The 21,312-nt window shown below is 41.0% G+C and overlaps 1 protein-coding gene across 4 annotated transcripts in view; it reads left to right on the top strand.

Annotated features, from left to right (window-relative positions):
* The window catches only part of DAZL (deleted in azoospermia like), a 40,646-nt gene extending 19,607 nt beyond the window's left edge, over positions 1–21,039 (top strand). For 2 of the 4 annotated variants that reach the window (XM_039527599.1, XM_039527596.1), the window contains exons 7-11: positions 1,638–1,715; positions 14,692–14,742; positions 17,632–17,739; positions 18,691–18,789; positions 20,089–21,039. In XM_039527599.1, the coding sequence (XP_039383533.1) occupies positions 1,638–1,715; positions 14,692–14,742; positions 17,632–17,739; positions 18,691–18,789; positions 20,089–20,142 (390 nt within the window). In that variant the 3' untranslated portion in view covers positions 20,143–21,039. Of the gene's footprint in view, positions 1–1,637; positions 1,716–14,691; positions 14,743–17,631; positions 17,740–18,661; positions 18,790–20,088 lie in introns of all 4 variants that reach the window. The other 2 variants (XM_039527598.1, XM_039527597.1) reach the window with 2 other exon arrangements.
* Positions 21,040–21,312: the final 273 nt, after the last annotated feature.

Below are 21,312 nucleotides of genomic sequence, written 5' to 3'. Positions count from 1 at the left end.
CACTTCTGTAAGACATACCATTATTGTGGGCATGACCAATATCACCATTTAAGTGATATCTTTATACATCTAATGAGGGGAAATGGAATGCATGCTCATACATGTCTATGCAGTAGTCTTCTAAGCTGTCATCATGCGTTGTTCCCTCCCAACACCACATTGGGAGGATCCCCTTATAGCTTTTCTTCTCACCTTCCCCCAAACCCCATTGCCTACTAAATATGACCAAATCTAATATTTATTGTAAACAGGCATGCAACCCATGGTGAGTTAAGAAAATAACTTACTAAAAGTAAAATACTTGGTAAATGTGCACTGAGATGGCCCTAAAATGTGAAGGAAATCTGGGGAATGGAAATAATTTTAATACCTCATATGCTGAAATAGTTTAAGTAGACTGGAAGGGCTTTACCATTTAGCATCAAACAAGAGCTGTAACAAACCAAAAATAAACTTTAAAATCTTACCTCAGTTTTCCAGTTACGGGTTCTCAAATCTCATTGCACCGTGACTCCCTTCTGACAACAAATTATTTCATGCCTTCAGCCCCAGCAAGTCTAATGCCAGCCCTGTTGACCCCATTAAAACAGTTGCAACCCATTTTGGGCTCCTGACCCACAATTTGAGAACTACTGTTCTAGATAAACCTTTAGTTAAAGGAGAGTAGGGGGGAGGATTTTAAGAAATCAAGTAGTGGAACACTATTTGCGGGGGCATATGTTTCATTCTAACTCAGCTGCTTGAAACCTTGCATATCTTCTGAGAGCACAATCTACTTCAGACTTCTGTTGATGTTAAACTATTGGAAGTGAGTTGTTTACTTTGTCTAAACTCAGAATCTGGTTAAAATAAATTCATTGTTAGAAGAAACTACTTCCATTCCTGTTCAAATGCAACTCACAACTAAGGGCTTGTCTGTACAAATGTTTAGTGCACAGAAAGCTAGTGTGAGTTAGATTATTTACACGCCAGCTTGCTGCAAACTCAGTATTTGTAGAGATAAGCTCTAAGGAAAGTTCTGTTAGTAGGTGTATGTTAAAAGTCCCATTGAGGCTCAGTGAGACTGACTTACTCTGTGGCAAGCCAAGGTGTGGATCTACAGTGGGGATGTCCTGTATGGAAACTGCTCCAGTGCAGTGAAAGCCACAGAGTGCAGCTTGGTGGGATATGATAAACAATGGCCACACAGGATGTTACTGCATAGCAGGTTGGTGTGCTGTAGATTCACACCATGGCTTGCCACTCTATAAGGTAGCTGTGTAGACAGTCCTTAAGCTCCCTTTTGAAAATAGGTCTTAGACACTTAGGATGTGTCCACACTGTGATCAGAGGTGTAACTACTGGCTCTCGTACACATACCCGTGCTAGCTGTCATCGAGCTTCTGTGCTAAAAATAGCATGTAGCTATGACTATGTGGGCTAGCCACCCTGAGTAAACCTGACTCCCCACAGATGTATTTGGGCAGCTAGCCTATGCCGCTGCCCACGTAGCTGTGGAAGCTATTTTTAGTGTGCTATCTCAGTCAGCTGGTGCCGGTAGGTTTACCAGAGCTGGAAATTATACCCTGGTTGCAGTGTAGATGTACTTTACCTAATCTCTTTAACCTATGAAATGCAAAAAAAATTTTTTTTTCCAGGCATACCCTTATGGGTCGCAAGCTGTACTGATACAACAGCAAGTTCCTGTAGGATACCAGCCTGCCTACAACTATCAGGTACATATTTAAAAAAATGGCTTAATTGATTACAAAAATTAATTGTGAATCAGAATATCTAAACATTCTGATGTCTAGATGTTGGACCTCAGTTTGTTGGTTCAATGCTTTTTTTCCCCCACCAAATCTTTCTCTAGTTGACTTGATAAATTCTTTGTTTTAGGGCTGTCAATTAATCGCAGTTAACTCACGAGATTAACTAAAAATGAATCCTGATTAATCACATTTTTAAAAAAAATTAATCTCCATTATAATAGCACTATTAATAAACAATTGAAATGTATTATATATTTTTGGATGTTTTTTTCTACATTTTCAAATATATTGATTTCAGTTACAACACAGAATACGAAGTGTACAGTGCTCACTATTTTTTTATTACAAATATTTGCACTGTAAAAATGAATGGAAAAATACTATTTCGTTTATCACCTCATACAAGTACTGTAGTGAAATATCTTGTGAAAGTGCAACTTACAAATGTAGATTTTTTTTTCCTTTTTGTTACATAACTGCACTCATAACAATCTAAAACTTTAGAGCCTACAAGTCCACTCAGTCCTTATCTTGTTTGTCTTTGGGATTGGCTAAACAAGTTTGTTTACATTTACAGGCTGCCCGCTTCTTGTTTACAATGTCACCTGAAAGTGAGAACAGGTGTTTGCAAGGCACTTTTGCAGCTGGTGTTGCAAGGTATTTTAGTGCCAGATATGCGTTCAGATACCCCTCCATGCTTCGGAAACTATTCTAGAGGACATGCTTCCATGCTGATGATGCTCATTTAAAAAATAATGCATTAACTACATTTGTGACTGAACTCCATCGGGGAGAATTGTATGTCTCCTGCTCTGTTTTACCCACATTCTGCCATATATTTCATGTTATAGCAGTCTCAGATGATGACCCAGCACATGTTCATTTTAAGAACACTTTCACTGCAGATTTGACAAAACGCAAAGAAGGTATGAATGTGAGATTTCTAAAGATAGCTACAGCACGCAACCCAGGATTTAAGAATCTGAAGTGCCTTCCAATATCTGAGAGGGGTGAGGTGTGGAGCATGCTTTCAGAAGTCTTAAGTCTCTGATGTGGAAACTACAGGACCCAAACCACCAGAAATCAACCTTTTACTGATGGCATCTGACTCAGATGATGAAAATGAACATGGGTCAGTCCGCACTGCTTTGGATCCTTATCGAGCAGAGTTCATCATCAGCATGGATGGGATCAGAAGGGACATACGAATCTTTAGTGCACCTGGCATGTAAATATCTTGCAATGCTGGCTGCAACAGTGCCATGCAAACACCTGTTTTCCCTTTCAGGTGACATTTTAAACAAGAAGCGGGCAGCATTATCTCCTGCAAATGTAAACAAACTTGTTTGAGCGATTAGCTGAAGTAGTAGTAGGACTGAGTGGACTCAGAGGCTCTGTTTTACATTGTTTTGTTTTTGAGTGCAGTTATTTTTGTACATAATTCTACATTTGCAAGTTCAACTTCCATGATAAAGAGATTACACTACAGTACTTGTATTGGGTAAATTGAAAAATACTGTTTTGTTTTTTACAGTGTAAATATTTGTAATAAAAATAAATATAAAGTGAGCACTGTACACTTTGTATTCTGTTGTAATTGAAATCAATAGATTTGAAAATGTAGAAAACATCCAAAATATTTCAATAAATGGTATTCTATTAACAGAATGATTAATCATGATTTTTTGATTGACAGCCCTACTTTGTTTAAAAGTAGATGAATACTGGCAACATTCACACATTCTGGGAATTTTCTGCTGGGTTGCATGGCTGTTCAGAAACTGTTTGCCAGTAAACAATAGACAACTGATGATGTTGCTAAATATTCTGATGAGAGAGGGCAGGAGTTCTCCAGACCATTATCTGGCTTAACCAGGAGCTCATCAATGATCTGAAACTCAAGAGTCCTACAAAAAGTGGAAACTAGGTCAAATTACAAAGGATGAATATAAACAACTCAAATATGTAGGGACAGAATTAGAAAGGGCCAGGACAAAATGAGATTAAACTAACTAGAGATGTAAAGGGTAACAAGAAAACATTCTATAAGTACATTAGAAGCAAGAAGATGACCAAGGACACCGTAGGCCTATTACTCAATGAGGGATGAGGGGAGAGGGGAACAATAACAGAAAATTATGGAAATGGCAGAAGTATTAAACAAATTTTTCGTTTCAATTTTCACCAAAAAGGTTGGTTAGTGACTGGATGTTTAACATAGTGAATGGCAGTAAAAATGAGGTAGGATCAGAGGTTAAAGTAGGGAAAGAACAAGCTAAAAATAACTTAAACAAGTTAGATGTCTTCAAGTCACCAGGGCCTGATGAAATAAATCCTAGAATACTCAAGGAACTGACTGAGGAGATAATTGCTAATCATAGAATCATAGACTTTAAGGTCAGAAGGAACCATTATGGTAATCTAATCTGACCTCTTGTGCAATACAGGCCACAAAATCTCACTCACCTACTCCTGTATCAAACTGTGTCTGAGCCATTGAAGTCCTCAAATCGTGGTTTAAAGACTTCAAGGTGCAGAGAATCCTCCAGTAAGTGACCCAGGCCCCATGCTGCAGAGGAAGGCAAAAAAATCCCAGGGCTTCTGCCAATCTTCCCTGGAGGAAAATTCCTGCCCGACTCCAAATATGGCGATCAGCTAAACCCTGAGCATGTGGTAAGACTCGCCAGCCAGACACCCAGGAAAGAATTCTCTGTAGTAACTCAGATCCCACCCCATCTAACATCCCATCACAAGCCATTGGGCATATTTTACCGCTAGTAGTCAAAGATGAATTAATAGCCTAATTTTGGCAATCCCATTATACCATCCCCATCATAAACTTATCAAGCTTAGTCTTGAAGCCAGATATGTCTTTTGCCCCCACTACTTCCCTTGGAAGGCTGTACCAGAACTTCACTCCTCTGATGGTTAGAAACCTTCGTCTAATTTCAAGTCTAAACTTCCCGATGGCCAGTTTATATCTATTTGTTCTTGTGTCCACACTGGTACTGAGCTTAAATAATTCCTCTCCTTCCTTGGTATTTATTCCTCTGATATATTTATAGAGAGCAGTCATATCTCCCCTCAGCCTTCTTTTGGTTAGACTAAACAGGCCAAGCTCTTTGAGTATCCTTTCATATGACAGGTTTTCCATTCCTCAGATCATCCTAGTAGCCCTTCTCTGAACCTGTTCCAGTTTGAATTCATCCTTCTTAAACATGGGACACCAGAACTGCACACCATATTCTAGATGAGGTCTCACCAGTGCTTTGTATAACGGTCCTAATACCTCCTTATCTCTAGTGGAAGTACCTCGCCTGATGCATCCCAAGATCACATTAGCTTTTTTCACAGCCATATCGCACTGGCAGCTCATAGTTATCCTGTGATCAACCAATACTCCGAGGTCCTTCTCCTCTTCTGTTACTTCCAACTGATGCCTCCCCAGCTTATAACAATAGTTCTTGTTGTTAATCCCTAAATGCATAACCTTGCACTTTTCACTGTTAAATTTCATCCTGTTACTATTACTCTAGTTTAGAAGATCTGGATGACCTTGCTATATGATATCCCAGTCCTTCTCTGTATTGGCAATACCTCCCAGCTTTGTGTCATCCGCAAACTTTATTAGCACATTCCTACTCTTTGTGCCAAGGTCAGTAATAAAAAGATTGGTCTCAAAACCGATCCCTGAGGAACTCCACTAGTAACCTCCCTCCAGCCTGACAGTTCACCTTTCAGTACAACCCGTTGTAGTCTCCCCTTTAGCCAGTTCCTTATCTTCCTTTCAGTTTTCATATTGATCCCCATCTTTTCCAATTTAGCTAATAATTCCTCATGTGGAACCTTATCAGATGCTTTACTGAAATCGAGCTAAATTAGATCCACTGCATTTCCTTTGTCTTAAAAAATCTGTTACCTTCTCAAAGAAGGAGATGATCAGGTTGATTTGGCACGATCTACCTTTTGTAAAACTGTTGCATTTTGTCCCAATTACCATTGACCTCAATGTCCTTGACTACTATTTCCTTCAAAAAATTTTCCAAGACCTTGTATACTACAGATATCAAACTGACAGGCCTGTAGTATGTATCACTTTTTTTCCCTTTCTTAAAGATAGGAATTATGTTAGCAGTTCTCCAGTCATACAGTACAACCCCTGAGTTTACAGATTCATTAAAAATTCTTGCTAATGGGCTTGCAATTTCATGTGCCAGTTCCTTTTAATATTCTTGGATGAAGATTATCTGGCCCCCCTGATTTCGTCCCATTAAGCTGTTCGAGTTTGGCTTCTACCTCGGGAGTGGTAATATCTACCTCCATATCCTCATTCCTATTTGTCATCCTACCATTATCCCTAAACTCTTCATTAGCCTCATTAAAGACCGAGGCAAAGTATTTGTTTAGATATTGGGCCATGCCTAGATTATCCTTAACCTCCACTCCATCCTCAGTGTTTAGCAGTCCCACTTCTTCTTTCTTTGTTTTCTTCTTATTTATATGTCTATAGAACCTTTTACTGTTGGCTTTTAATTCCCTTTGCAAGGTCTGACTCTACATGGCTTTTAGCCTTTCTCACTTTATCCCTACATGTTCTGACCTCAATAAGGTAGCTTTCCTTGCTGATCACTCCGATCTTCCATTCCTTGTAGGCTTTCTGCTTTTTCTTAATCACCTCTCTGAGATGCTTGCTCATCCAGCTTGGTCTACAACTCCTGCCTATGAATTTTTCCCCTTTCTTGGGATGCAGGCTTCTGATAGTTTCTGCAACTTTGACTTGAAGTAATTCCAGGCTTCCTCCACTTTAGATCCCTAAGTTCTTCAGTCCAATCCACTTCCCTAACTAATTTCTTTAATTCTTTAAAGTTAGCCCTTTTGAAATAAACCCTAGTCGCAGATCTATTTTTGTTTATCTTTCCATTTAGTTTCAACTGAATTAGCTCATGATTGCTCAAACCAAGGTTGTCCCCTACAACCATTTCTTCTATGAGGTCCTCATTACTCACCAAACCCAAATCTAAAATGGCATCCCCTCTTGCTGTTTCAGCAACTACTCGGTGAAGGAATCCATCAGCTATTGCATCTAGGAAAATCTGAGCGTTATTATTATTACTAGCATTTGTCCTCCAGTCTATATCTGGGAAGTTAGTCTCCCATGATCACACAATTCCCATTAATATTTAGTTCATTAAAAAGGTCTCTGTCCATATCCAAATCGGATCCTGATGGTCTATAGCACACCCCAAGCAGGGGAGGTGCTAGTAGCTTTCTTCCCCAATGTGATGTTTGCCCAGACAAACTGTGTCTTATCCATTCCATCCTTTCTTCTTTCTTTACAGTCTACCTCATCATTGATATACAATGCTACTCCACCACCTTTGCCTTTTTTTCTGTCTATCCTAACCAGCACATATCCTTCAATACCTGTACTCCAGTCATGACTTCTATTCCACCATGTTTTTGTTATCCCTGTAATATCCGGTTTCACTTCCTGCACCAGTAACTCTAGTTCCTCCGTTTTGTTACCTAGACTCCTCACATTGGTGTACAAACATCTTAATTCTTGCTGTTTGGCATCACTCACATTCTTTACCTGATTAGGCCCAGACATTCTACCACCAGTATCACCTATTAGAATTGTATCTACAGTACCCTTCCTCTGTATGTCCATTCTCTTACCCATGACAGTATCCTTTCTTGCTTTGTTTTCTTCCCCCTCAATGTTAAAATCCAGCGTGGAGATTACCTGGACATCTCCCAACCATCTCCCCCAAATTCCTAGTTTAAAGCTCTCTTAATCAGTTGTGCCAGCCTCCATCCTAGAAGTCTATTTCCCTCCCTACTCAGGTGAAGTCCATCCCGAGAGAACAGTCCCCTGTCCATGAATGCTTCCCAGTGGCCATACATCCCAAAAGCCCTCCTTATAGCACTACTGCCTGAGCCATCTGTTGATCACCATAATATTGTCACACCTTTGTTGCCCTTCTCTAGGAACAGGCAGAATCCCACTGAAGATCACCTGAGCCTTGATTTCCTTAAGTGTCTTCCCCAGCCTGGCATAGTCTCCCTTGATACGTTCCAGTGAGAATCTAGCTGTATCATTCGTTCCCACATGAAGGACAATCAGCGGATTCTTTCCCGCTCCCGATAGGATCCTTTTCAGCCTTAGGTCCACATCCCTTATCTTAGCACCCGGCAGACAGCACACCCTTCTGTTCTCTGGATCAGCTCTGGTTACAGACCTGTCTATCCTTCTCAGTAAGGAGTCCCCAATCATGTAGACCTGCCTTTTCCTGGTGACAGTGCGATTCTCCAGTCTATCCCCTGTTCCCTCTGGCTGCAAGTCCTCTCGATTCCTATTCACCCTGCAGTCCTCTGCAACCCATCCCGTATCCTCCTGGGGTTCATGTTTGGTGTCCTCTCCATTGACTCTTCCCCTCTCCTTATAGGGCTAGCTGTTCTTCTCTTCTTCCTTGCCCTCTCACCTTCAGCAACGACCTGCTGTGCCCCTTCTCCATTTTCCAACTCCACAAACCTGTTCCTGAGCTCTATTGCTCCTTCACTAGCCTGTCTTTTCCTCTTCCTGGTGCACTTAGTCACATGCTCCCACCATCCACTTTCCTCACCCAGCAGTCTCCCCTCAGAGTTCTTTGGTCTTGCTTCCATCTGCAAGTCTGAGCTTTTCCCTTCGGCCTCATCATGTCTTTGCGCCATCATCTGCTCGAACCCCCTTCTAAACTCGACCAGAGTTTCCACCTGCATCTGCAATCCTCTGATCTTTTCTTCCATCAGCTCTACAGGCAGCACTTCATGCAGACAAAACTCTTTTCAGGTACCCCCTCCAGGATCATGTACATGCCGCAGCTTCCACAACCAGTCATCCTCATTGTGTCTTCCGCTGCTTGGGTCACTACAACTGCTGCCTTTGTATCTGTCATAGGCTTCCCACCTAAACTCTGTAAATCTGGGAAACACAAACCAACCCAAAACACCACCACCCACAGCAAAACAAACCCCCAACAAGAACCAAGACACTGCTAGAACAGTGACCCCTTCAGTAGCCTGTGTGTTCCTCTGCCTGCCTCTCTTAGTCTTCCCGAACACTCCCCCTGTAAACTCCCCTGTTTACAGCTCTATTTGCTGGCTCCTTTGCCGCTGCAGCTATCTATGGCACAGATATCTTCAAAAAGTCATGGATGATGGGAGAGATCCCATCAGAGTGCCACTATATTTGCCCTTTTCCAATCCATAAAAAGGCAATAAGGACAACCCAGGGAATTACAGACCAGTCAACTTAACTTCAGTACCCAGAAAGATAATGGAGCAAATAATTTAAGCAATCAATTTGCAAATACCCAGGAGAAAGTAAGGTGATAAGTAACAGTCAGCATGAATTTGGCAAGAACAAATTGTGTCAAACCAACCTAATAGCTTCCTTTGATAGAGTAAGACTTTAGTAAGGCTTTTAATATTGCCTCACATGACCTTCTCATAAACAAACTAGGGAAATACAGTCTACATGGAGCTAATATAAGGTGGGTGCATAACTGTCTGGAAAACAACTACTCTCTGGGAATAATCAGTGGTTCACACAATCAAGCTGGAAGGGCATATCAAGTGGGGTCCCACAGGTATCAGTTCTGGGTCCAGTTCTGTTCAATATCTTAATGATTTAGATAATTACACAGAGAGTACACTTATAAAGTGTGGATAATACCAAGCTTGGAGGGCTTGCAAGTGCTCTGGAGGATAGGATTAAAATTCACAATGATCAGACCACTCAGAAAGGAACAATCAGTTGCATACATACAAAATGGGAAATGACTGCCTAGAAGGAGTACTGTGGAAAGGGATCTAGGGATTATAATGGATTCCCATCTAAATATGAGTCAACAGTTTAAAAAAAAAAAAAGGGACAAACGTTATTCTGGGATGTATTTAGCCAGGAGTGTTGTAAGCAATACGTTAAAAGTAATTCTTCTGCTCTGTTCTGTGCTGATTAGACCTCAACTAGAGTATTGTGCGCAGTTCTGAGAGCTACATTTCAGGAAAGAGGTGGACAAATGGGAGGAAGTCCAGAGAAGAGCAACAAAAATGATTAAAGGTCTAGAAAGCATGACCTATGAGGGAAGATGGGGGGGGGGGAAATTGGGTTTGTTTAGTCTAGAGAAGAAGACTGAGGGGTGGGAGGACATAAGTTTTCAGGTACATAAAAATTTGTTATGAGAAGGAGGTTATTTAAAAAAAAAATTCCCTTTAGGATAGGACAAGAAACAATGAGCTTAAATTGCAGCAAAGGCGATTTAGGTTGGACATTAGGAAGCTTTTCCTAAACTGTCAGTGTCTGTAAGCACTGGAATAAACTGCCTGGGGAGGCTGTGGAATCTCTATCACTGGAGATTTTTAAGAGCAGCGCGCACGCTCGCTCTCTCTCTCTCTCTCTCTCTCACTTGTTTGGCCATGAGTGCAGGGGGCTGGACGAGAAGACATCTTGGTCCCTTTCCATCCTATGAGTCTATGATGCAAGCAATTTGGTGAGGAAGCTTCAGTAACTGCTTGGGAATAGGTTAACAGTCTGCACAGCAGTGTGGATAAAAATGGCTTTTTAAAAAAAACCCTGACTTAAATGCATATTTTCTTAAAAAACAAAAACCCCCTAAACTTACTGTAATCCTGTTTAAATAAAAATATTCAAGCATACATACTTGCTGCTGAAATGTCAGACTACTGAACAGCTAGAAGTCACGGGCTAAGCAACTGGAACCAGTTGTTTGGTTTAGCACTTCAAATAATTCAGATCACTAACTGCCGCTAATTGTTTCTTTAGTAAATCAGTTTTAAATGCTCAAACAAGATTTGATAAGCTTTTATAATGTATCAGCACATCTAATGTAACTTTTTTTTTTTAAAAAGCTGTTTTGTCAATATTTATGAATGCCAGTTGCCATACAAATGCGGTTTTACACACTACATGAGTAAAATTAATCATGTAGTACTTGCGAATGCAATCCATTTTCTAACACAGAAGGTAAAAATTGAGAATCAGACTTTATTTAGGAAAACTTAAGTACAAATTCAAAACAAGATTAAACTGATTAGTTTAAATCATGTTCCCTAGTTCCTGATTTAAATTGCTTTCATTTAAATAAAATCACCCTGACCTACAGTAAAGAAGTAGGAAATGCAATGTGGTGGTAAAACTTACTACATACTTAATCAAAATACTAAGGACTGAATACCTGTTCTCCATAAATACCATGACAGATGTCAAGAATAACATGTGCTTGGGTAACACACACTGGGCTACAGGCTTTATGTGTAGCTTGTTTTTGCACATAGAACTGACCTCAAGCACCTCATGCTCTTGCCAAACAGGGTGTGGTATTCTAACTTGCCTATTGCATTATTTTAAAAAGTTTGTAGAGTACTTCAGTTGAACTTGGTACAATTTAAACTGATAACGTGGCTTTCTTAAAAACGTAAAATATTCTGCTTGGTGAAGGGATATTAATCTAGTTGTGGGCCTTGCATGCTCTATTCAAGCTAGGCTGCAAATATCTTCACCAAATGCTTTTAAAGGTGACATGCGAAGGAAAAAGAAAAATGGGATTGAGCCCTCTTTGCATTCTTCAAATATAAAGAATGCCAAAAAGACAATTTGAGACGCAAGGTGATCAAAATATATATGTGTGTATAATCTTTAAAAAATATTTGGATTGTCACGTCTGGTTTTCCCTGGATTTGCTAAAAGATTGGTGATTTCAAATATGTATTGTGAGCTTTTTCACCTTTTAACTGAGAGTCAGGGGTATTGTCTTTTTAAGAGACCACTTCTAAGAGTTTCTCGGCCATTTGAGTTATAGGAAAGTTTTAAAGTCTAATTTTAAAAACACCCTCTATTACTTAGCTTTCAGCCTTAACATAAATAATACTTCCTGCCAAAGAATGCATCTGATACCAGGAAGTGAGCATCCCTATCCTGAGAGGTCTTGAAGTTCAGCTGTGTCTAAGCCACTGATCTGTGGGTGCAATCAAAGCTAGCTACAGGATAGCTAGAGTTCTGTGTAAAGGGTCATAATCTAATCAAGATTATTAGTCAAAATGCTGAATTTAATGGCGCAGGCCCCTATAGTTCTCCTGAGCACTACAAATTACTTTGCTCAGGTTGTTAAAACTGATCAGTGATTGGTGGGGCATCCAGCATCACTAGTCACTCAGAAAAAAATTTAGGATTTAGTGTTGTTTTGTAAAGCACTCTTGGTAATTGGCTACCTTGCAGAGCCTTTCTACCATTTCTGAAAGAGAGCACAATGCAGATCCTGATGCAAATACCTGCTCAACAATATATTATGTGGGGGTGGCCAAATTTTTCTGAGCCGCATACAACAATCTTCAGTTTTAGAGCCAGCAGGTGCCTGCTGGGGCTTGAGGCTTCAGCCCTGCTCCTGCTGGAGCCCCAGCAGGTACCCCCTTCAGGGCTGAAGCCCCACGACTACACCTCCCCCCCCCCCCATCCCACTGTGCAGAAGCTGCTACCTGCAAGGCAGAGGTCCTAAGCTCCCCCCCCCCAGTCTGAGAGGTGGAGAATGTGGGAGGGCAGCAGGGGGAACTCCATGAGCCACACTTTAACTGTAAAAGATACGCCTGGGGGCATTCTGTGACCAAAAAAATAAAAATTCTGTGCACAATATTTTAAAATTCTGCAAATTTTATTTGTCAAAGTAAAGCTACCTCATCACACACTTTCAATTATTTTGGTAATTTATTTAAAAATGCCTATAAGCCAAATATGTCTCTAACAATACAGACACACCCACACTCACTCTCTTTCTTCCTCCCTCTCTCTCAGGAGTAGAACGTTAAAGAAACCCCTGTGACACCCCAGTTCCTGTTTCTCTGCCCACTCCTCTCTTCCCGAGCCCAGCTGGGAGGCTAGACACTCACAATCTCTTCTCTCCCCCACCCAGAGGGCAGATGCCTCCCCCCCCCCCACTCAGATATCTGTACTTCTCCCCCCAAAGGCCAGCCACAGGGCCCCCTAGCCCAGATTCCCACACCCCCCTCCCCTGCCAGAGTCCAGCTATGGTCCCCCTAGCCCAGCCATTCCCCACCCTCGCCCTCCAGAGCCCAGGTATCCAGAGGGAGAAACAACCTGATGCTCCGTCCCAGGCTTGCATGGAGTTTCCTGCATGCCACCCTCTCCTTCCCTCAGGGCATGCTGGGAACTGCAGCTGCCAGGAACCCTCTAGCATTCTCTCCCTCTCCCCAGCAGTGTCTTCTATGTGTGAGCTGGCCCCTAGTGGTGGCACTTCAGCCCATTTCTGTGGGGGAAAGGAAATTCTGTGCACACAATGTTAATTTCTAAAGTGAGCAGTGGCACAGAGTACCCTTAGGAGTAAAAAGAGCTGCATATGGCTTGTGAGCCACAGTTTAGCCACCCCTGTATTATGTCAACAGGCAAGAGGGTACCTACAACTCCTTTGTCAAGAAACTGTTATGCCCTTAACATAGTTCTCATGGACCTTATACATCTGTCATTTGTTCCCTTATCCAAGGCACTCTACCACTTCACCATTAAAACAGCCTTCCTGATAGCTATCACCTCAGCCAGAAGTGTCGGTGAAACTCAAGCACTAATGGTATATCCTTCTCAGACAAAGAATCCCGTGGCACCTTATAGACTAACAGATGTTTTGTAGCATGAGCTTTCGTGGGTGAATACCCACTTCGTCGGATGCAAGTTTTACAGATCCATACTAACACGGCTACCCCTCTGATACTTCTCAGACAGTATTCCAAAGTGTGGTGCTGAGATCATAGCCTAAATTCCTTACAAGGTGCTGGCCGACTTTAATTTAAACCATGCCCTCAATCTCAGTTTTCTTCTCCAAACCCTATTCAAAAGTAGGGAAGCCAAACTGCACACCCTATCTTCAAAGCCTTTCTTTATTGACTAGCTAGCACAAACCCCTTCAGCTTGCCTGAGAGAGACTCCTGTACAGGAAATCTGCAGAATAGCCTCATGGAGTTCCGTTTCTATTTTTACAAAATATGCCCTACATTTGGCATCTAGGTCAGATTACAAATTTTGGAGAACAGTTTTGCAATCTGTATTTAGTTAGATATAAATAGAACTCCTCAAACCTCCTCCTCTTCCCCTCCCCCCACTTGCTTTGGAACCTGCTAGAACTCAGATCTACATGGACAAAGACTGAGAGCACAGTTCCTTGTAGTTAAGGCTAAGATTTTGTCATGCATATTTTTAGTAAAAGTCATGGACAGGTCATGGGAAATAAAGGAAAAAATCATGGAAGCTTCTGACCTATCCTGACTTTTACTAAAAATATGCATGACAAACATTGGGAGCTGTGGGGGGTCGTCCTGGGCGGGGGTCTGGCTCAGACTTCAAGGGTCCCCCTGCCACCTGTGGCTGGGAGCTCCTGGGGCATCCCTGCTGCCCATGGTGGCTGGGAGCTCTTGGGGGTACCCTGCAGTTTCCAGCCACCACAGGTGGTGGGGGGGACCCTGCAGCTCCTAGGTGCTGTGGGCTGAACTCATGCAGGTCTCTGGAAGTTAAGGACTCTATGACTTCCATGACCTCCGTGACAGACTCGCAGCCTTACTTATAGTTACTGTGGTTTAAGATGTCTAGTCTGTGTAGCTCCCTGACCTAGCCTCTATCCCTGTGCTTTTGGAGTTCATGTTTGCTGGGGTTCTGAATTAGTGAGGGAAGTGAGAAGCGGTAAGGGCTGCACTACCCTACGTATCTTCATGGGGCATGCATGAGGAGACAATGCTGAGGGTCAACAGGTTTGAATTAGTGTGCATGAGCACCACAATTGTGGTCACTCACACACTTACCTCCAGGAACTGCAGTTATTGTAAATGTTCTTTGCACAAGTCAAGATAAAGGATAATTCTTATTTATTAAATCTTTAAGGTTCCACCACAGTGGCCTCCTGGGGAGCAAAGGAATTATGTTATACCTCCGGTAAGGTGATAAAACTTAGTGCATGAAACTTCAACCTTCTTGTCTGAGTGGTGGTCTGCATCTTAACTCTTGTAAGCAAAATCAATCTTTTATTGGTGCAAAATTGCTCTGCAAAGAGTAGACCTCTCTGGATTAAATGCTGACAGTGGTACTTGTGACTGATATTTCTGATTGATAAGTCTTGGTTTAGGGTTTCATACTTGCATGGAAGCTCTCTTAAGGAAGAGTTTCTTGGGAGAACAAAAACAAGTTTCATTTCTTTTTTCTCCATATTCTCCCAATTAACCCCCTGGGAGAGTTCTAAGGCTCTAAAATAACATAATTTGAACTACTCCTTTTCATGGAAAATTAGAGGGGATAAAATGGTAGCCTCAACTTTTTTCTTCAAGACCTGTACAACGAGGACTTTACTACTGCTTATTGATTGTTCCAATTTTTTTGAAAGGCTCTCTGATAATGTATAATAAAGCAGACGCTTGTAGTATTTCTGAAAGTGTCTACAAATTGCTGAATCTGGTTCCTTCCAAACCCTACCGAAGCAAGATAGACTATAGTATCTCTGCCAAATTGAATGGACTGGCAACAGTGATTGGAAGCCATCAGCTCCAACTCTCAAAGAAAGGTAACTTTCCATGGCTTTGCAGAAGTGACAAAACATGTAATTCTTACTCTTATTTTCCTTTTAGAGACCTGTAAGAATTTTATTCTACTGGTATAAAACCTGAAACTTGAATCACTGTCCACATTTAATCCAGATGTATTTTTTTTTCCCATTGGAGGGTCTGACATGACTTCCCTTTAGGAATAATTACTTTAGTGCAATGAATAATTTGGCCATGATTTGAAATTGTGCTGCTTGAGTATATGGATAGGATATGTGCACAGTGGAATTAGACACTGGCGGCTGGCCTGTACCAGCTGACTTGAGTTTGTGAGGCTTGGGCTAAGGGGCTGTTTAATTGCAGTTGTAGGTATTGGGGCTTGGGTCTGAGCTTGAACATCTACACCAAAATTAAACAGTCTCTTAGCCTGAGCTCCGTGAGCCAAAGTCAGCTGGCATGGGCAAGTTGCAGGTGTCTTAATTCCAGTGTAGACCTAGTCTGTCTCAAAGTTGATACACTTCGTGGTTTTTCTTCCTGTGAATGGTATCTCTTCAATGCCATTTCTCACAGTCCCCTTATAGGATGCATGGGGGATTGGAAATAATGTTAATCACTTTCCCACTCTGATATTTTGAGTCTCAGGGATGGACTTCTCTTTCACAAACTATTGCAGGTGTCACCACCCATCCCCATGTTGAACAATTACTCAGCTCAAGTCATAGTTAAGAACAGACTTATATTGTCCTGGTTTTGAGTGGGTAGGGTAGATCATGTGTACCAAGCTTTCTTGGTAGCATACTCTAACCTCTAACATAGAGGGAGAAATCCCTGTGCTCAACACATCCTTTGCAGGGAAAGTCTGTAGAGCCATTACAATGTGTCTTCCATCTACTGGAGCTCACCAGAAGCAGAATCAGGATCAGGCTTATCACTCACCACTCACAGCAGTCTGGAAGTGGCCATACGCCTGAATTTCCAGCCAGTTTAAGATGCATAACATTTAATGTTTAAAGGAATTCATTCTAACAGGCTACTAAACATTCTCCTAAAAAGCAACTTATAGTTCCATCCCAATTACTAGCTGGCAGACAAATAGTATGCATTAGAGACAGGTGCTATAGGGTGAGCTGTCTTTCAGAATAATAGTGCTTATATTGGGCTGAATGGATCAGCAGAATTTCTCTCTAGAAGAAACACAGCTTTTTGAATGAGAGATTTTGCTGTTATGTGTGTGTGTATGTAGTAAGCATCATATACCCTTCATAGTATAGTGCTTCATTGTGGCAATGTATTAACTATTCTATAGTTTGGAACAGGAAAAATAAAGCTATTAATTGTAGTAGTCTGAACACAATGTAAACAAGTAGGGAGAACAGACCTTTTTAGGAAGTAAATTTATCACAGATTTGTGTGTAGGGGGTTTCTCAGAGGGGCAGTGACCACAAGGGTGTTGTGGCCAATGAGTAATCAGCCAAGCTCCCTTCCTTGATTACAGCAGTGTTTCTTGGCTGAAGCGTCAGATACCAGCACGTTTCTTGTAATGCTTAGTTATAACTTAAGAACTCAGTCTAAAGCCATTCAGTAAGTATCTTCCATTTGGGTGTCCATACAGGGTAGGAGATACTGTCTGTCACATCATTTTTTGCCTTGATAAGCCATTTGAGCCATGAAGTGATTAGTACTACTTTTGTGCAGTACCTCTCATGGAATGGCATTGTACTCACGAATCTTTCACCAGAAGACTACTGGAAGTTCAGTGGCTCTCAAGGATTTTTGGGCCTCTGTTCGTTAGTGCCTTGGATCCCCCAGAACATCCCACGCCAGATTCTTTCTGATGGCAATCAGAAACTATATACATGTGCTCTCTTTCAGCTCTTGGCCTGGTCTTTGCAGTCTATTGGCTTCAGTTGTGAACACCTTTTCTTCCCTTCCTGTCCACCCAAATTAGATACAATTCCCTATTAAAATAACCCTTTTTGAGGGGGAGAGCTGGGTCTAACTTCCAGCATTACACCATGAAATGTATCCTGGTGAATGAGTCATTCAGTTTATCTGGAAGGAGCAATAGATACTCCTGTGTTGATGTTTTTCAGTTTTTGAAAGTGTCAACACATCAAAAAAAAAGAAAGTAAAAGTTGCTCTGCCTTAGTGGTAGTTGAGGACCAGGGACCCAGCTGCTATTCTTCCAAACTGCTCCAATTCAAATTGCAGTAGACCCACAACCATCCACCTTGGGATGGGGAGCACATGTACTTTCATTCATTAACTGCAACACTTAATTATACAGGCTTATACTCCAGTAAACTACCACTGCAGTGAAGTAGAGCCAGACATTATCCAAGCAGAATGTTCTGTTCCAGAGCCTGCACAACCATCTGGAAACAGTCCACAGAAGGCAAGTGTTCACTCTGAAGATGTATATTCTTAAATGTCACCATATAACCTATTTCTAGGAACTTGTGTGGAAGGGTGGAAGGAAGATGTAGTAGATAGGGCACAGTCCTGGGATCCTGGTTTCAGTTTCTGCCTACTCTTAGACTTTGAGAGACTTGTCCAAGGTCACAGGCTACCCAGTGCCTCAGGTTCCCCACAGTAACGGTGGTAAATACTTCCTCAAACACAGTGTGAGGTTGTTGGGTACTATGATAGACAAATGTATAAATCAGCATTAATTCAGCAAGCAACTTTGTTTAGCCATATGGTTTGGCTTACAGTGAGAATCACATGAAACAAGGTACAACTTGGTTTTTTCAATTGAACAATTTTAATTTTATTTTGCTTCTGACAATTTGTGGAGTCAAAAAACATTGGGGAGCATCACACTTGCCTTTCATGTTGAAGTCTCCTAGTTTAGGAAAGGGCATCATGTCCCCTTCTGGTTGTAGATCCTTAACTTTTGGGACTTAAATTTAACTTGGTATTCGACAGACATCACTTGCTCGTATTGCCAATTAGTAATAAATTCTGGCTTGCGATAAGAAGATGGAAGACTTTTTGGTCAGTGGCATTTCAGGTGTGGACCAGGTTACTAGAGGAAACAAGTAAACTGAAATCTCTCCTTCAGATAATTCTGGAAAACCCCAGCCTATTAACTTCCTTTCACAAAGAAAAGAAAAGCTTCATATAACTCCGAGGGAAAGAACAAAATTGTTGTTGTGTAATATATTCATACAGTTTGAATATAAACTAGCAAATATACTATAGCAAATAAGTGCTTGATAAATATTGACACTTGCCAGTAATCCTGAATGTTTACACTTCAGAGTTTAGCATCTGATTTATAGACACAATAGTTAATAAAATCAGTATTGTTGTAGATGCATGTTACTGAAAACATGTATTTCAGAAGTCTGTGGACCGAAGCATACAGACAGTGGTATCCTGTCTGTTTAATCCCGAGAACCGTCTGAGAAACAATCTTGTATCCCAAGAGGACTATTTCAAGGTACGGGTAAAAGCAAACTTTAAAAATTTGACCTGTTGTTTTTCTTCCACCACTAAATACTATAGTGACAAGTAACTCAAATGCTGATAGACTTGTTCAATTTTTGCAACTGTAGGCTGCTCTGGACCATATCTGTGTCTGGCTCTGACACTTACTGCGATTGTTTGCTTGCTTTTCTGTAGAGATCTTTGATATAACTATTGCAGTGGTATTTGGAAGGTCTTGAATCTTAATACCAGTGCCCAAGACAACCTTTATGAAACCACTGATGGCCTTGACTTGAATTAGATTAAACAGTGCAGTATCACAAACCTGCACAAAAACTGCTATGCAATTCAAACTGGCAGTATTGGCATTAGCCTTTTCTTCCATATTACATCTTTTTCCATAACATTTTCCTTCAATGAGAAATAGATTAACCTTGGTCTGTTGGTACTGAACAAGCAGCAGTTTATTCCCTCATCCAGAGGATGACTTGGGTTCTATAAATTATGTTCTTCAGATCTGTCATAACCAGGGCCGGCTCCAGACCCCAGCACGCCAAGCGCGTGCTTGGGGCGGCATGCCGCGGGGGGCGCTCTGCCGGTCACCGGGAGGGCGGCAGGCGGCTCCGGCGGACCTCCTGCAGGCATCCCTGTGGAGGGTCCGCTGGTCCCACGGCTTCGGTGGAGTATCCGCAGGCGTGTCTGCGGGAGGTCCTCCGGAGCTGCGGGACCGGCGACTGGCAGAGCGCCCCCCGTGGCGTGGCGCCGTGCTTGGGGTGGCGAAATCGCTAGAGCCGCCCCTGGTCATAACTGTATTCTGACATTCAAAATCAGTAAGAGTTGCTACTGCAGCCCTTCCAGCTGTGAAATGGAGAATGGTGGCTTATTCTTGGACTTCTCAGGTCTAAGGCCTAACGCTTCCAGTCACTCTCAGGGTTGTGTTGTTTTGTTTTGCTTTAGTTCACAAATGTGTGTTTGGGCTAATTACAACTTGTGGTCACACTGTTTTTATGTGAACACACCCTGGTATCTTCTTATTAAACTCTCCATTAGGATTTTTTTAAGGCTGTCTTTCTGAATCTTTGAATAGTTTTTCAGTTTCTACTTGTTTTTGCAGAATAGACACTCCTACTCTATTATCTGAACTAAAAAGCTTTATGTAAAATCTGCATTTTTAAAACATGGGATTTTGAAGGAGCAAAATTTTAAAATATATTTCTGCTTTATGTAACTTACATTACTTCATTATATTGTATCTAGCAATATTGTTACCTTTCAGTGAATTAAAACTATTTTTCTTTCCCTTCCCTCACAGGAGAAAAGGGTGCATCACTTTAGAAGAAGTAGGACAGTGCTTAAAAGTGTTTAACCAATGACACTTGAAGACTTAAAGTGCCTGTTTGGGGTGTTACTGTTCAGTATAGCAAGATGTGCTGTACAATTATGTAATCTTATGGAAAAAGTTACTTCAAGTTGAAGTTGTTCATATTTGCATGTTATCTGTTCCTAGATTGTTTTGTTTCTAGCATTTTAAGGTTATGATAGACTAGAAAGTTTCAGTATTACATTACTTGGGTTTTGTCCTTTCACTTGATGCTAGAATATGTTAAAGTTTTTTAAGGAATTTGTATGGAAAGATTACTCCTGGTTTAATTTGTAAATGTGTGAATTTTCTTCTGGAGTTTAAGGTACAGTTTGCATGTTGCACTTGTTTTCTCTTAAAACACAGCTTAAATGCCTACCAAGTTTAGCCCGTAATTCAAAAGTTGAACTAGAAATTTGCCCAAAAGGTAGTTTTTAAATTGTGTTCTTAATCAGTGGAACAGAAGACATCAAGTTGTAACTCAATTGAAGCCCTTCAAGTCTATACCCGGTGTTATATTGCTGGTTCTCTACAAATAATCCAATCAATGGAGATTACATTTATTAGTTACAGTTTATGCACCTGGAGTCTGAGCATCACTATCAGTTTGATTGGAAAAAGTAATTAAGAGAATTCTAAAATTCCTAGATCTAATTCAAAGAAAAACCCAAGAACATAACAAGCTACATTAACTACTCAGTGGGTTACACTTTTTTACTGAGCAAATTTTAACAATGCCTGTATCTTAATATTGTGGGAAAATACTGACATTAAAATAACCTTATGTTATATCACACACATTGTTAATCAAAAGAATTTTGTAAGGAAACATGTTTTATAATAATTATGTAGATTTTAGAGTTTCGTATTTGAAAAACTTAATAAATTTTTTTATTTTTTTTTTTGTTTGAGTTGGCTTCCTACTGGAGATGCTAATTACAGTATTGCAGCTGTTGACACAGGTCTTAAATTTTGTCTTTCTAGATGTTGCTGTATTCTCCCAGCAGCCATTTGTTGCAGTACTTGTGCTATGTTCAACATTATCCTGTTACACAGATTTGTAGTAACTGGATGTTGCTTAGCAAATGTAGCTAAAACCAACAGCTAAAGATCAAGGTAAAGAGTTTGTCTAATGAATTCGTTTGAGACCGTAGTACAGTCTTTGCTTTTAGACCA

The sequence above is a fragment of the Mauremys reevesii genome, linkage group 2, assembly GCF_016161935.1.
Source record: "Mauremys reevesii isolate NIE-2019 linkage group 2, ASM1616193v1, whole genome shotgun sequence".
In the NCBI taxonomy this organism is placed as follows: Eukaryota; Metazoa; Chordata; order Testudines; family Geoemydidae; genus Mauremys; species Mauremys reevesii.
Note: the sequence above shows the minus strand (reverse complement) of the source record. Positions and strands in the feature narration are given on the sequence as shown.